A 14,979-nucleotide genomic window follows, 5' to 3' on the forward strand; every position below is an offset into this window, starting at 1 on the left:
TAATGGTACCCTGATGGCTTGCTAAAGCGATTTTTTTTTAATACACTTCCTCACTCGTCGGGGTGTTTTAAAAGAGGAGGGGGCCCATGTGCAGACTCAGCGCGGGCCCCTTCCTCTCTCCGGCAGTCCCGTGGTGCAAAAGATTCTGGCTTAGTGCCAGAATCTACCGCACATGTGCGGGTCTCCAGGAAAATGGCACCTGCACCGTTTATCCGGGGACAGCAGCACTGCACATGCACAAGTCACCGGGAAAATGCCCCCCGCCATTTTCCCAGTGATTTTTGCTGTTTTGCAGTTCTACCTCGGCGCTGCATAGCAGCACTACATACAGTTAAGTATAAGACTATGGTTGCAAGTAGTGCGGTGTGGGCCACCCTGCACACATAATAGATACCCCCTGGCCTCACTGCTCCAGCCCACAGTCCCACACTTTCTTCCTCCGGCCTCCTGTGTGAAATGGCACCCGATCATGACGGAAGGATTTTTATATGCAATCAAAAAACACGTGTGATCCAACACCGGAAGGGTGACATTTTGCCTCATTTTGGGATCCAAACATGAGAAGAAGAGTCGGTCCACTTGTTTCCCCTAAGTTTGGGTGTGTTCGGTATCTAGCAACCTGAACCCGCAAATCTCTACCCTAACTTTGCAAAGAAGTCCTCACTGCGAGCGACATCGCTAAGCTACCTTGGCAATCACTCACCTGCATAAAGATCGCCATTGCGTCCTCATCTTAATCAGGCCCAATGTCAGCTGTCTAATGCAGGACTTTTTTATTATTCAGAAAAACATATAAACAAAATTGTAACCATTGTGTTACATCAGATAACAGCCTTTCATACACGTGTGTTAGTGCAACTCCTCACGTGACTTTGTGGCAGTTATTAAGGTTTAGTAATATGCATTAAGACAACAGGGTGCACAGCCGTTGTGCCCTAACATTTATCTGTGTGAGTATTGATGCCATCCTCTGCTTCAGTTATCCGATATGAGCAGAAGATCAGTGACACTTACACAAGTTCCTCAGGCTTCCAAATCTGGTGCTAGATTAGCCCGAGGTTTGTTCCTCTTTATAGTGTATCCTGCTCACATCTACTAATAACATATAGTCAGTGATTAACTTCCTCTATGTATGTGTACTGCAAACGCATGTCAGGGCTCCTTATTTTATGTTTAATATCCACATCTTATTCTTATCATTACTATTAGGGGTATATTTACTAAAGTGAGAGTTTTTAAAAGTGAAGATGTTACCCATAGCAACCAATCAGATTCTTCTCAACATTTAACAAGCACCTTCTAGAATATAATAGCTAGAATCTGATTGGTTGCTACGGGCAACATCTCCACTTCTAATAACTCTCACTTTAGTAAATGTACCCCTTAGTATTATTATAACAATTAATACTAACTTTTATGTATAAAGCACCCACATGTTGTGCAGTCTTCTGAACATAAGAGCTGAGAGGGCCTGTGTGCATTCACCATTTTCCTTGTAATTTTTCTACAACAAATCACCAGGCAAATGTTTTGCGAATGCACAATAAAGAAGTCTCTGGCGCCATGTTTCCGAGACCTTCACATGCGCAATAAACTCTGGCATAAAGTCAGAGTCTGCTGCGCTGCCATAAAGCAGGGGAGTCACACCCAGCCTGCCAATGGGCCCCCTCCTCTCTTAAACCACCTCTGTCTGGGTTCCTACTGTACTTCTACTACGTAAGGTGCGTACACACTGGGCGATATTTTGGATGACGGAACGATAACGATATCGTTATCGTTCATTTTCTTGCCCAAAAACGATCAACGATAACGACCAATGGCCAGCGATGCGCGCTCCCGCTGGTCGTTAGTCTTTGTGCTTCACCGCCCGAACATGCAGGCCAACCTGACGATATTGTCGGGTTGTTGCATGTTCGGGAATGAGGGAGGGAGCCCGGCACTGAACGATATCGTTCATGATATAGTTCAGTGTATGTGCTCAGTGACGTTAACGACACTGAGCACATCCCTGCCAACCCCTGCTGGGATACACTAGACAATGTCGCACATGGAGTAACTCGTCTAGTGTGTATGCACCTTTACTTTCACCTGACAAAGGCTAAAGTTTCCCTGGCATATGATATTTAGGTTTGGTAGAAGAATTGTTGGATCTGTTTGTCACTTGGCCAGACATTACAATGCACTTATAATCCAATGCACAAATGTTGGGGTTCCCTGCACACTAGGAAACTAATCTAGTGCTGCTGATACAGTAGTTGAGGTAGCCCAGCCTCAAAATGGATAGATAAGTAGGAGTATCTATCATGTACAGCCCCTCTGTTGTGGTGTTTTCTGTGTTATATGGGGCTCTATTTACTACAATCCGCATTTGTAATGCAGCTTGTAGTTTGATATTATCGACTGAATTCGCATTGCGAATTCAGGCAATATCACAGGGATTTACTACAAATGCCTTGCAGGGACAGAGCTTGCGAGAAAGCTCTGCCCCTGCGAATCCCCTCCGCACTCTAGTCACAATATTTTTTCAAGAAAATACTGTGACTAGTGCCCCACGCATGCGCCGACCGGTACTGCTACTAAGCCCCGCCCCTGTTGCTAAGCCCCGCACCCATGATCGCGGACCCCCCCTCCCTTAATAGCACTTACCTGCAGTCATCGGTGCTCCGGTGATGTCTTCCATGCCTCCAGTCAGCTGATCTCCCATACTGTACTGGGACCCGATTACCTGATGACCGGGCCGCAGTGCAGCATGGGAGACCAGCTGATTGGAGGGGAGTCATCACCGGAACCCCGACCACCGGTCCCTGGAGCCAGATAAGTGAATTTTTTTAACTTTTTTTTTTTTTTTGCAGTGTATCAGCTTGCGGTCTGTTTAGACCACACATCTGATCAATGGGACCGGCTCTGGGCTCTGCTCTGCCTTTTAGAGCAGAGTAGGAGTCCGGTAACTGGGGGGGAGACCCTGGATAATGCCACCTCCAGGTGACGTTATTATCACAGGGCCTGCCCCAGTATTTTTTTACAATTTATTTTTAGTAACTTTGCTTGGATCACATTTCCCATTACAATTATGGGAGATGCGATCTGCTTACTAAAAATAAGTGATACTTAGGGGTTGGAGGAGAATTTTACGAATACTACTCCAACTGCCCTGTAATAACTATAGGTGATACTAAAATAATGTGAAAAGGGTGTGAAAACACCCTTTTTCACTTTATTTTAGTAAAATTAATGTTAATAAATAGAGCCCACGGTGTCAGTATTGATCTGTTGGGTGTGATTTATTAAAGTACAAAAAGCCGATAGTGATGCAGTTGAGGTTGTAACTTTTATTGGTAGCCCCACAAGGTGATGCTAATGATAATAATATATACTGGTGAAAACAGTGATGAAGGTGGCGCATTCTGCTCTGCAAAGTCTGAAATCTCAGATTTTCTACAAGAACTCAGACTCAGGCAAAGACTCAGGGGTCTATTTACTAAGCAGTGTTAGGAGACAGAGTGAAAAGCTCCCAACTGTCATCTCACAGGCTGTGTTTGAAAAATGACAGTTGGGAGCTGATTGGCTGGCACCTTATCACTTTCTTATCACTTTTCACTCTGTCTCCTAACGCTGCTTAGTAAATAGACACCTTAGCCTGGCGCCCCCCTTCCCCTCAGTCTCAGAACTCAAAGGTAAGTATCGCTGCCTGTACTACACTACCTCATCCACCACAGAGCATCCCAATAACAATCATACAATACAATGAGCATTACAGTGACAACCAGCAACATTCACTGAGCATCACAGTGAGCACCACACAATACAGAGAACATCAGTGACTGACATACAATACAGAGAACATCAGTGACTGTCATACAATACACAAAGTATCGCAATTATTATCATACAACTTACAGAGCATTTCAATGACTGCCATATCATAATAAAAGCAGCCAGTATTTACCCCACATGCAAAAAGAAAGTATGTATTCACACCCCATGCATTGCAACATGGTTTGTCCAGGTACACAGTTACTTTCTCTGTCTGAACTGGCCCATACACTACCGACGGATCGCCATATTCCTGCGATCCTGCATCCCGGCATTGCAGGATCGGTGAAACCCAACATGTTGGATATCACTAATTTGCTGATCACATTCAAAATATGATCGTGATTTGCACACCAGTTTACTGGCTGTTTTTACAGCACTGACACCCGGCACCGGACCTCAGAGAGATAAGTTTTAAATAATATGGGTGCACCGCACACTCTGCACCCATTATAGATACGCCCCAAGGATAGAGCTGGTTGCACAGAAAATGATGATGGCTATTTAACCATTTATAGGGGTAATAGTGGTAAACCACAAACACTGCTCTCTAACATGTAAAACTCAACAGGAGCTGTTTATCAGTGCAGTCAGCGTGTGAGCCTTACTTTTCTTACTGACGCAGTCATTGAATAGACTCTAGCGCTATGACAGAGTTTACTGAGCATGTGCAGATCTCCAGGAAAATGGAGCAGGTATCATTTTCCCAGTGATTTTCTTACATGTGCAGATCACTAGGAAAATGGCTCATAATGCTAATTTCCTGGTGATTTCTGCAGTGCTGGCGGAGAGGATGGTCTAATCCTGGATACGCCCATTCAACTCAACATACAGTATGTCTGCATATATCTGTATTTAGCTCTGTGCATGCGGGGCAAGTGTAATTGCGGGCGACTTGTAGCCAACTCTCGATTGATCCCGTAATTATTAATATGTCTAAATGTACATATTTTGTGCAACCTGGGAAAGGACAATAGCAGAATAGCGTAAAACATAATTACCTACGTTTTTCTCTCCCCTTTCCCATGATGTGAAGACAGGAATGGCAGCCAGCCTGAGAGTAAGGGGTATATTTCCTAAAACGAGGGTTTTTAGAAGTGGAAAATACTTGCTTACCCTCCCGGCCCCAGCAAGCTGTATAAACCCTGCCTGCCTCACAATGCCATTAATCTTGGCATTGTGAAGAGGGGTGAGGGCTATGATGACACAATTGCGCTGTCACGCCCTATGCCCTGCCCCCAATGAAGCATTATACCACAGGCCACGTCCCCTTTTCCCACTGCGGCACGCCCCCAGTGTGTTTGCCCGACAGCTCCCTCCCGGAAGGAGGGAGCCAAATGCCGGCAACCCTGAAGTGGAGGTGTTGCCCATAGCAACCAATCAGATTCTAGCTATTATCATCTAGAAGGTTGTAACACCCCCAATACTGGGTATACGTAATATTGAATTTCTAGGTTCTTTTTCAATACAGAGAGGTAAGTATTAAATGTTTTATTACAGGAAGAGATTATACTTTGTTAAATTGTACTCTTGCAGTGAGATTCACAAATTCAATTACAATAACAATTACACTTTTAATTCACGCAACAAAACAACCGATCAAGTTTTATTATTCAGGAAACACAGCCTCCTGGCTATCGGCAATTAGATTAATGCAGGGTTTCCCAACCACGGTCCTCAAGGCACACTAACAGTCCAGGTTTTAAATATAGCCATACTTGAGCACAGGTGACTTAATTAGTACCTCAGTTATTTTGATTTAACCATCTGTGCTTAAGCATGGATATCACTAAAACCAGGACTGTTAGTGTGCCTTGAGGACCGTGGTTGGGAATCACTGGATTAATGCATAGGATACTTTTTAAGCAACAATTCAACAAAGATACATATAGTCAATACTCCTGGTATGTTTATCAAACAGTCATGAACAAGAATAACATTCACTAATAATATACACCCCGTATCTTAACTGTGCCCTAAGTTTTCTGGCCAGAAACTAATATTCCTTGTAAACCTCTAAGATTAAGTCCTATTAAGTGTATACTGCGTTACCCGGGGGTTCATTTACCCGCATAAACTAAGCTTACTTCGGATTTAATTGCTTCTCCTTCTTTTACCAGACCTGGCTGACTGCTTTGGCTGTTGTGTGTAAATAATCACAGAGTAGAAATAATTAAAGCTGCTTTCCTACTGCTGCTAATACTGTCAGTTTGTTGCTATGACTGAGCTCATGCACTAAGCTTGATGTCCCGGTTTTTCTCCCTTGGTGACTCTGAAGATACAATATGTTGACTCTACTTGACTAGTACGCTGATTCTTGCAGCTCCTAAACTGTCTTTTCCTTTCTGTCCTCAAGTATTTAAGTAAGGCTGAAACACTGAATTACAATATGTTGCAGATATTCCTGTTACTTGTAGTCCCTTTGCAGAGAACACAGCCTTTTGCACTAAAGGAGAGGCGCTTATGATGGTGGCCTAGGCAGAGGGGCTGTTATGTTTAGCTAACTACTGATGGCTGTCACTGTATGTCTGTACTAGCAGCTGTGTAGCGAAGCCTCTTACCGCCAGGGGTATCTCACACTTGTTTCTCTCCTTCTTTCTCTTGCAGAGCCAGATACAGCCTCCACCGACCGCCTCCAGTGGATGTCAGTCTTTGAGACTCCACCTCGGCCGCGCCTCCACCCGACAGTGCTTCCGCTTGTCTTCGGCAGTCTCTCTTATTTCTCCACGATGTCCTGGAATGCCTCTAGCGTCATTCCTCGCCTACGGACTGTCCGCTGACACCTCCCGTCTTTCACAGGTAACTCCAGCACCATAGCGGGTCTCTTAGCTCCAATTACTCCGGGAACAACTGCGCCACAGTCTCGTGTCCAGGGCCTTTTATATGTTTACCCTCTCCTCGCGGTTACTTCCAACGGGGCCCTTGGTCCCATGTGCTACCTTCTGCAATTTCCCCCAACGTTTAACAGGGGTGTTTCTCCCCTAATAGTGGTTTCTTGGTATAGTCTTGACCTCGTGTAACCCCAAGTTGCACAGGGTCTCTTGGCCTGGATGACACCATTACATCACCATGATAGGGGGGTAGCTCACACCAGATTGTTCTAACCACATTGTGATTAAAACTACTCTCCCCTCAATACAGTACTTTTTAGGGTACATATACATCTTAGGGACATCTATAACGAAATTACTGGCACAACTCACACAATAGTGGGATCCCCTAATTTCGGGGTATTACAGAAGGTGCTAGATAAATAAGTAGAATCTGATTGGTTGCTATGGGCAAAATTTCCACTTCCATTAACCCGCAGTTTAGTAAATATACTCCTTAGATTGGATGGATCGAGGTTCCCCAATATCATTAAACATTGTTTTCCCATAAGTTCTTTCTATGTCTATGTTTGCATTTCTCTATATCCTTCTAAATGACCCGCGCGGCTCCATTTTCTCTCAGTCACCTCCAGCGCTGCTCCTTATATGGGTCTCACAAACCCGCCATGAGTTGTACTCCTTTCTGCTGCAGGAATGTGCCTTGGCTCACTAGACATAATAATTTGATTCCATTCTATTCAATTTCAACTGTTATATCTCTAGATAATTACATATTTATTATAGGTCCACTTTAAACACAATATTTTTAGGGGGCTTTGATGTAATTTGTTAGACCTGCTCCCTTTTATACTGTATGTTTCCAATGCATCTACAGCTGTAGAAAATTAGAAATATAAAGAGTTTTTTTTATCATGCATACACAAGGACAAAAAGTCCTTAGATGGAGAAATGACAGTTCAAGTCGTTGCACTTGGGTAATGGATGTGATGATAATTACTATTTGCATCATTATTAGTGCGATTTCTATGGTCTATCTACACTGTGATCTAATACATATAAAACCACAACTTCCTAAAATCAGTGTATAAAGAGGAGAATACAGATCACTGGAGACTGCAGACACCTGAAGGACCTCCAGAATTGTGAAGGCACAAAGGGTTCAATTCTCTGAAAAGGTAAAAAAACCAAAGTTACAGGTCAGTGTGAAAACCACAGAGAAGAACATGAAATGATGACGATTTATTTTCCCCAGCAGACATGATCCGTCTTCTGCTGCTGCTCCTGGTGGGGACCATCTATGCTCAGGAACGTGGTGAGCTGACAATCTACACAATCTCTCTGTATCACAGGGTGTTTTGCTTATTGATCATATTTGTGTTTGATAGATGTTATACTTATTAATATTAATATTTCATAATTCTCTATGGGGCCAAATTCAACAAGTGGAGCCTGCAATGTGTTGCCAGAATGGTGTGGAAACACTGGTAATTGAGACACATTGCAGGTACAACATTGCTTCGTCTACCTGGCATACCCCCCATACCACCCCTAACCTAGAGGTGCCCAGTAAAAGGAGCAAAGTGGCTGTGTTGTAATCAGTGGCGGCTCCAGAGATGGGATTGCAGCACAGTCCAAAATTCAAATAGCGAAGCCACACCAACTGCCAGTGAGTCCCGGATGGCAATGTTTGGCGGCGTTTAAAAGGACTTTAACTGTGGATCCCCTATTTGAATTTTGGACTGCGCTGCAGCGCCACCTCTGGAGCCACCACTGGTAGTTATTATCTATGATGTGTGCAGATGCCAGCTTATCACATATAAATGAAATTTACCCTAACTGTGTTTTATTTACATCATCCGTTTAGTAAGTGTACGCTTCAATTATTTCCAAATTGAGCATCACAAGGGAAGTAGGTTTGCATGTAATGGGTTAAGCAAATGTATCTACTGTTCTCAGTTACTGTATGCTCAGTGGCGGTTGTAAGGTGGGAGCTGCAGCCCTTACCAAAAACTGACAGGGGGTTTGCCATTTAAACAATAAAATTGTCTGCTTCAAAAGCTGCTGCCCGGGATTGATCATTATTGGAGAAGGATCAGCTATGACTCTATGTGATTGACAGGTGCCCCGCATTAACCTGCCCTCAAACTACTGTGTTTGCTAGCTCCCATTGGCTAGTTTTGGCCAATGGCAGCTAGCTGACACAGGAGTCTGGGGGCGGGCTAATCCGCAGGGCAGGATTATAGGCAGGGCGAGAGGGGTGGTCATCCGGGGCCCCCACACACTGTCCCCAGCCACATCCCCGTTTAACTCTTTTTTTTTCTTCTAACGGAGCCACCAGCCGCGGCCTGCGATTAAGCCCCACCCCTCCCGATATTTGGCTCTGCCCCATTTTTAAAGACCCGCGAATCGCCCTGATCCTCCAACACTTCAGCTGCTGCCTCTGAAACAAGGACAGGCAAGTAGGAATGTGTATGTTTATCCATATGTATATATGTGTGTGTGTATATATATATATATATATACACACACGTGTACACACACACATATATATATATAATATATATATATATATATATATATATATATATATATATATATATATATATATATATATATATATATAGCGTTTGGAGCCAACTTAGTGTTATTGTTTAAACAGCAACCCCCCTGGCAGTTTTGGTAAGGGCTGCATACCCCACCTTGCAACCGCCAATGGTTATGTTTCTATTCTCTAAGTAATAGTGGCAGAAAGATAACTATCTAGTTAGTGATTTTTAAAAGAAAATGTTTCACCAGTTCTTTATGCTTTATTTTTTTTTAGATGCTTATGATTATGGTGAATTAGAAGAGCCAGCTGCTCAGGGTGACTCAGAAGAGACTGCTTGCCCAGACAGCCAAGAGGATGGAAGTGACATCTCAGATCACCTGCAGACCTACGACCAAAGTAAATGCCACTTGCATAAATGTCACAATGTCACAATGGAGATGAAGAAAGGCATCTGCCCTGACAAAGGGACCTGCTCCTACCGTGTTTTTAACTGTTTGAAGAACTTCTGGACGGCTCAGGTTTGTGGAATCACTGAGTGTATTCTAGTGGATGGAAGCTTAGGTCTTTGCAGCAGCTGTAAAGGATTTTCATTTTGTATCATTAAGCTATTGAATATCTAGTGCTCTATTCATGTAGAACATTAAGTGACTACTGGAAAATATCACTATATATCGCATCATATATATATATTAGTAATGTTTCGTAGGTGTTCATATTAAAATTATCTGTCCAGCGACGTCCTCTGATAAGCGGCCCCTCCACGATCCCGGAAGCAGCTTGAAGACAGATATATAACGGGATTCCGATATGTCGTCTTCTCGATGCGCAGTCTCTGCAGTGCCTTGTGCTCCATCATCCCCTGATAGGACAGGGCGGATGTTGGGTGCAATGGGCGCAGTGACTGGGAAGGAGCAGAGCAAGGAACTACAGAGGGACGATTCAGTTCATCTCTCCATCTCTAGATGGTGAAATGCAATTGAGAAGCGAAACAGAAACAATAAGAAGTATATTTACTCATTTTTACTCTACCACAGGGTCTCGTCGCAAGCCCGATGGTCTCGACCATCGCAACCATCTTTTTGGCTGCTCGCATAAGCTGTGGGTGGTCACCCACAGCTATGCGAGCGGCCAGGAGGCCGCCCCAATTTTAGGTAGGAGGGCCCTGATTCAGAGCGAGCGCTCTTGTCAGAGCGTCCGGCTCTGAATCAGGCCCACTGTCTGTCTGGCTGTGATTAGCAGGGAGCACTGTCTGCCTGGCTGTGATTAGCAGGGAGCACTGTCTGTCTGGCTGTGATTAGCAGGGAGCACTGTCTGCCTGGCTGTGATTAGCAGGGAGCACTGTCTGTCTGGCTGTGATTAGCAGGGAGCACTGTCTGTCTGGCTGTGATTAGCAGGGAGCACTGTCTGTCTGGCTGTGATTAGCAGGGAGCGCGTCTAGTAGGAAACCACTGCCACTGCTAGGCAGTCTCAGCGTGTGTCAGATATTACTGGTGGGGGAGAGCTACAGTTCTGCAGCCTCTAGGTAAAATCCGCCACTAGATATCGGTTACATTTGTGCTCTTTGTAAATGTTTTGACGTGAACATGTAAATGTTACTGATGGGGTGTAACGTTGATCTGAAATATTAATGACGCTTTTTTATTACCTCAATAGCATACCTGCAGATGTTTGAGTGGGAATCTAAGTTCTCTACACAACGCATGTGCTAACAGCAATCTTCAATGTCTGGCAAAGCGTACATGCGCAAATCAGAGTTACGCATGGATCGGAGTGTATAAAGCCAACACCGTAAGTAGCGCAGAATGACTGCTTTTATCCTAGATGCAATCACAAGCCGGAGGTCCGTGCTACAGCCACACACCCACATATTGTTTTTAGGAAATTAAAACTTACTACTATAGAAAGGATATCCTACTACTACAGTATATGTATATTGTAAGGTGGCAGAGTAACAGGACCACAGTCTCCTGGAGTAAAAAGATGACACACAGCAGAATACAGTCCAGGAAACAGAGAAAACAGAGCTGACCCTTATCAATTTGGTGCCCTAGGCAAGATTGTGGATGTTGCCCCCTAGCAGATAATCCCACCACCAAGTTTAATGTTTATACGCAAATGCCAAAAACAACACATTGGTTTATGACATAGGACGGGATGTACTAAGGTTGCGGTGACCATTCCGCCAGTCACCGCAACCTTACTAATCGCATATGTACTAACATCTGCGATTAGTATCGCAAAGGCCAGCTCTTGCGATAAGAGCTGCCCTTTGCGAAGTAGCCGACGCCAGGTGGGACCCCGTCCCCTCCGAGCCCCAGAAGCTTCCTGCTGATCACATGTGCAGGAAGACCCGGGATCCTCCTCCTCCTCCCTGCACCCGGAAGAAGCTTAGGAGGAGGAGGAGACGGAGGATCCAGGAGGAGCGCGGGCCGGCGACAATGGAGTGCAGGTGAGTGGGGTCTAGCGCTGGGCGACGGCGGGGCAGCGGTGAACCGGCGGGAGCAAGGTGTGATAAGAAGCTCATAGGCTTCCAGATTTTTCTGGCGTTACCCTATGCACCGATAAAAGTGCGTACGGGCCGTAGTACATATGGAAATGCGGTAAAAACCCTGTTTTTCCCTTTAGTACATCCCGGCCATATTGTTAAAGAAACACTTGCTAAACACATAAAACCACATAAAATATACAAACTACAGTATACATATAAAGGAACCCAAAATCAATATAATTACATGCCACAGAACTATACAATATAGATTACCCTAAACAGGGGATGACCCTTCCAAAGTCAACAAGTGCTCACTTCAAGACAACTGACAAGACCTCTTTGTAGCCATTACAATGTGTTCACATTCAGTTGTGTTTCCGGTAGGGGTATATTTACTAAGCCTTGGATGGAGATAACGTGAACGGGGATAAACTCCCAACTAATCGGCTCCTAGCTGTCATTTTTCAAACACAGCCTGTGACATGGCATTTAGGAGCTGATTGGGTGAGACTTTATCCCCATTCACATTATCTCCATCTAAGGCTAGATAGACTCTGTTTCATGCAAGAATCATGTACTAGTTTGTACACACTGTACTTGTAGTAGGAAATACAATGGGAAATCTATTTACCTTGAATTTTTCCTTTCTCCTCCATTTTCTAGTGTGTCGGGTACCAAAATATAGATGGGAGCAGGTTAGACTATACCAACTGGGCTTGTGGACAGAACCAACGCTGTGGAACATGGTGCACTGCAGTCAATTTGTCAAGTAAGTGAAAGGGAAGATTATAGGCATACATACAGTAGGTATATAGCGAAAGGTAAAATTGCACAATAAGGGATTCAGAGCCAGACGCAATTAGTGCTCGCTCGTCCAGAAAATAGGGGTGGCTATTCAAATGAACCGTTCGCTGTTTGCGGTCTGTTCACGCCTCTAGGTCTGAACGAGCGAACAAAACTTGCAGTCATTTTTTGAAAAAATACGCCCCCTGGCCGCTCGCATCCTACGTCATGTCCGCTATTTATTAGATTAATCGAGTACATCGACCAGCTTATGAACTGCTCGCTATTCTTGTGGTTGGTTTTTGCTACCACAATTTTGCGAGCAGTTCTGGCTATAAAATAACCCAGTGACGTGGTCAATGACGCTGCTGTATTAATTATGCACACCCTTAAAACGCCCGTTTTGACCTTTAAGCACGCCTGCGTTCGGATCTCCACTCCCCGTTTTCAAGCACCTTCCCCTGTTACCACCCACATACGCCTCATTCTGTCACTCAAAATAGCAGACATTCGCTATTTAGCGAACAAACAATTTTCGGCCGCACTGACTGTTTCGCGCATGCGTATTACGATCGGTACGCATGTGCAGTTGGGCAACATCGCTCGGAGCGAACAAGCGGTCGCTTACGAGCGGCTCTGAATCAGCCCCTAAGACAGAAATTACAATAATAAAAAATTGCTGCCAAGTGACCAAATGAAAAATAAAATTTTAGATCTATGGTCAAACAAAGTTACATATTTAAAAATGTTTAATAATAGTGTAGAGCAATATACAGTATTATGAATTCAACTTTGTGTAATTTGCCCTTTTTGGCAGTTATATATGGCTTTTGTCATTTTAGTAATTTATTATTTATTCTTTCCTATCCTATTTTTATTTATGTTTTTTTTACATTAGCTTTGCTTTTTTTCATGTAGAGAAACTGGATGATTGCTATAAGAATGAGGTAGTTTAAACCACTAGGATGGGGGGCTGACAAAAGGGCTGATCACATGACTTAGCCTGAATATGGTGTGGCAGGGGTGTATCTGTATTGGACTTGGGCCAAAGCCTTTTTGTTCTAGTTTTCCCACCCTCCCTTCCTTATAGTTTATTTGTTGTTTGATGGTTTATCGTTGGCAATTTGCGGCGGAAAAGAATGGCAGCTCTCCAGTCCAGTTGGAACCATTCATTTTGGGTGCTTTCCCTTCTTTGAATGGTTAGTTGGCTGACCACCCTGACCGGGACAGCATCATCACCCAAATGGGTGAATAGTTAGTCATTATTTATTATTATTATTAGTAGTAGTAGTAGTAGTAGTAGTAGTAGTAGTAGTACATATGTTAAGTGATTTGCTCACATGATACACTTCATCCGATATAAGGTTTAAGTACTTTGACAACTGCAGTGAAACCTGTTTGCAATAGATAGGTGACCATCTTTGAGATCACTTAGGAAACCTGGTGCATGGATACAATCTGCTCTGACACTAACACCCCTCTCTTGTTCTCTTCTATCAGCCGGCCAGTGGCACTCTGTCAGCTGCAATGCTCAACTGCCCTTCGTTTGCAACGTCTGAAAACCAGCCATATCCCTGATGTCCCTTTAACCTTTCATGCACCGGGAATAAGCTTGTTAACAGTAATAAATCAATAAATCACAATGCAATTTAAATTATGGTGGTTTGTGTAGTTATTGTGCACGAAGCATGTTTACATATATAACAGCGGCCTTACACGGAAATTCATACGCTATTTCTAAGCAGGATTTTAATGTTTTCAATGGAAAAAAAACATGGATATCCTTTATTCTTTACCATCAATGTCCATTTTTTGCATTTATGAACATGTTGACCAGGATGACCAATGAAAAAGACAATGATAAGGTGCCACAAGAGGTCCATAGCATTCCTGCATTTTGATTAGCAAATATATAATAACTGTACATTATATCAACTATTTTACAAACACATGCATGCAGAAATAATCTCAATATGCCGGAATTTACCTAATCCAGAATCTTTCCCACAGAAATATTGTAAATGTGAATATACAGTGCATCCGGAAAGTATTCACAACGCTTCACTTTTTCCACATTTTGTTATGTTACAGCCTTATTACAAAATGGAATAAATTCTTTTTTGTCCTCAAAATTCTACACACAATACCCCATAATGACAACGTGTAAAAAAATTGAGGAGCTTTGCAAATTTAATTTATAAAAAAAAAAAAAACTAAGAAATCACATGTACATAAGTATTCACAACCTATGCTCAATACTTTGTTGATTCACCTTTGGCAGCAATTACAGCCTCAAGTCTTTTTGAAGATGATGCCACAAGCTTGGCACACCTATCTTTGGGCAGTTTCGCCCATTCCTCTTTGCAGCACCTCTCAAGCTCCATCAGTTGGGATGGGAAGTGTCAGTGCACAGCCATTTTCAGATCTCTCCAGAGATGTTCAATCTGATTCAAGTCTGGGCTCTGGCTGGGCCACTCAAGGACATTCACAGAGATGTCCTGAAGCCACTCCTTTGA

The 14,979-nt window shown here is 43.5% G+C and overlaps 1 protein-coding gene across 2 annotated transcripts; it reads left to right on the top strand.

Moving 5' to 3' along the window:
* The first annotated feature begins 7,750 nt into the window (after positions 1–7,750).
* On the top strand, positions 7,751–14,117 carry LOC148502447 (bone marrow proteoglycan-like). 2 transcript variants are annotated; one of them, XM_088449834.1, is made up of 6 exons: positions 7,751–7,819; positions 7,900–7,956; positions 9,466–9,710; positions 10,846–10,980; positions 12,344–12,449; positions 13,964–14,117. In XM_088449834.1, the coding sequence occupies exons 2-6, from the start codon at positions 7,902–7,904 to the stop codon at positions 14,020–14,022; spliced, it is 600 nt and encodes a 199-aa protein (XP_088305960.1). In that variant the 5' UTR covers positions 7,751–7,819; positions 7,900–7,901; the 3' UTR covers positions 14,023–14,117. The 2 variants fall into 2 exon arrangements, with proteins under 2 accessions (XP_088305960.1, XP_088305962.1); XM_088449836.1 differs by lacking the exon at positions 7,751–7,819 and having other exon boundaries at positions 7,897–7,956.
* Positions 14,118–14,979: the final 862 nt, after the last annotated feature.

Source organism: Taudactylus pleione, unplaced genomic scaffold (genome assembly GCF_031769625.1).
Source record: "Taudactylus pleione unplaced genomic scaffold, aTauple2 ptg000497l, whole genome shotgun sequence".
NCBI lineage: Eukaryota > Metazoa > Chordata > Amphibia > Anura > Myobatrachidae > Taudactylus > Taudactylus pleione.

What these genes read in the sequence shown, in the direction of transcription:
- LOC148502447 (XM_088449834.1), top strand. Translation starts at nt 7,902, where the DNA reads ATGATCCGTCTTCTGCTGCTGCTCCTGGTGGGGACCATCTATGCTCAG. An exon ending in CATCTATGCTCAGGAACGTG is followed by an intron (nt 7,957 to 9,465) that starts GTGAGCTGACAA and finishes ATTTTTTTTTAG; the next exon opens with ATGCTTATGATTATGGTGAA. An exon ending in AGAACTTCTGGACGGCTCAG is followed by an intron (nt 9,711 to 10,845) that starts GTTTGTGGAATC and finishes TTACCTCAATAG; the next exon opens with CATACCTGCAGATGTTTGAG.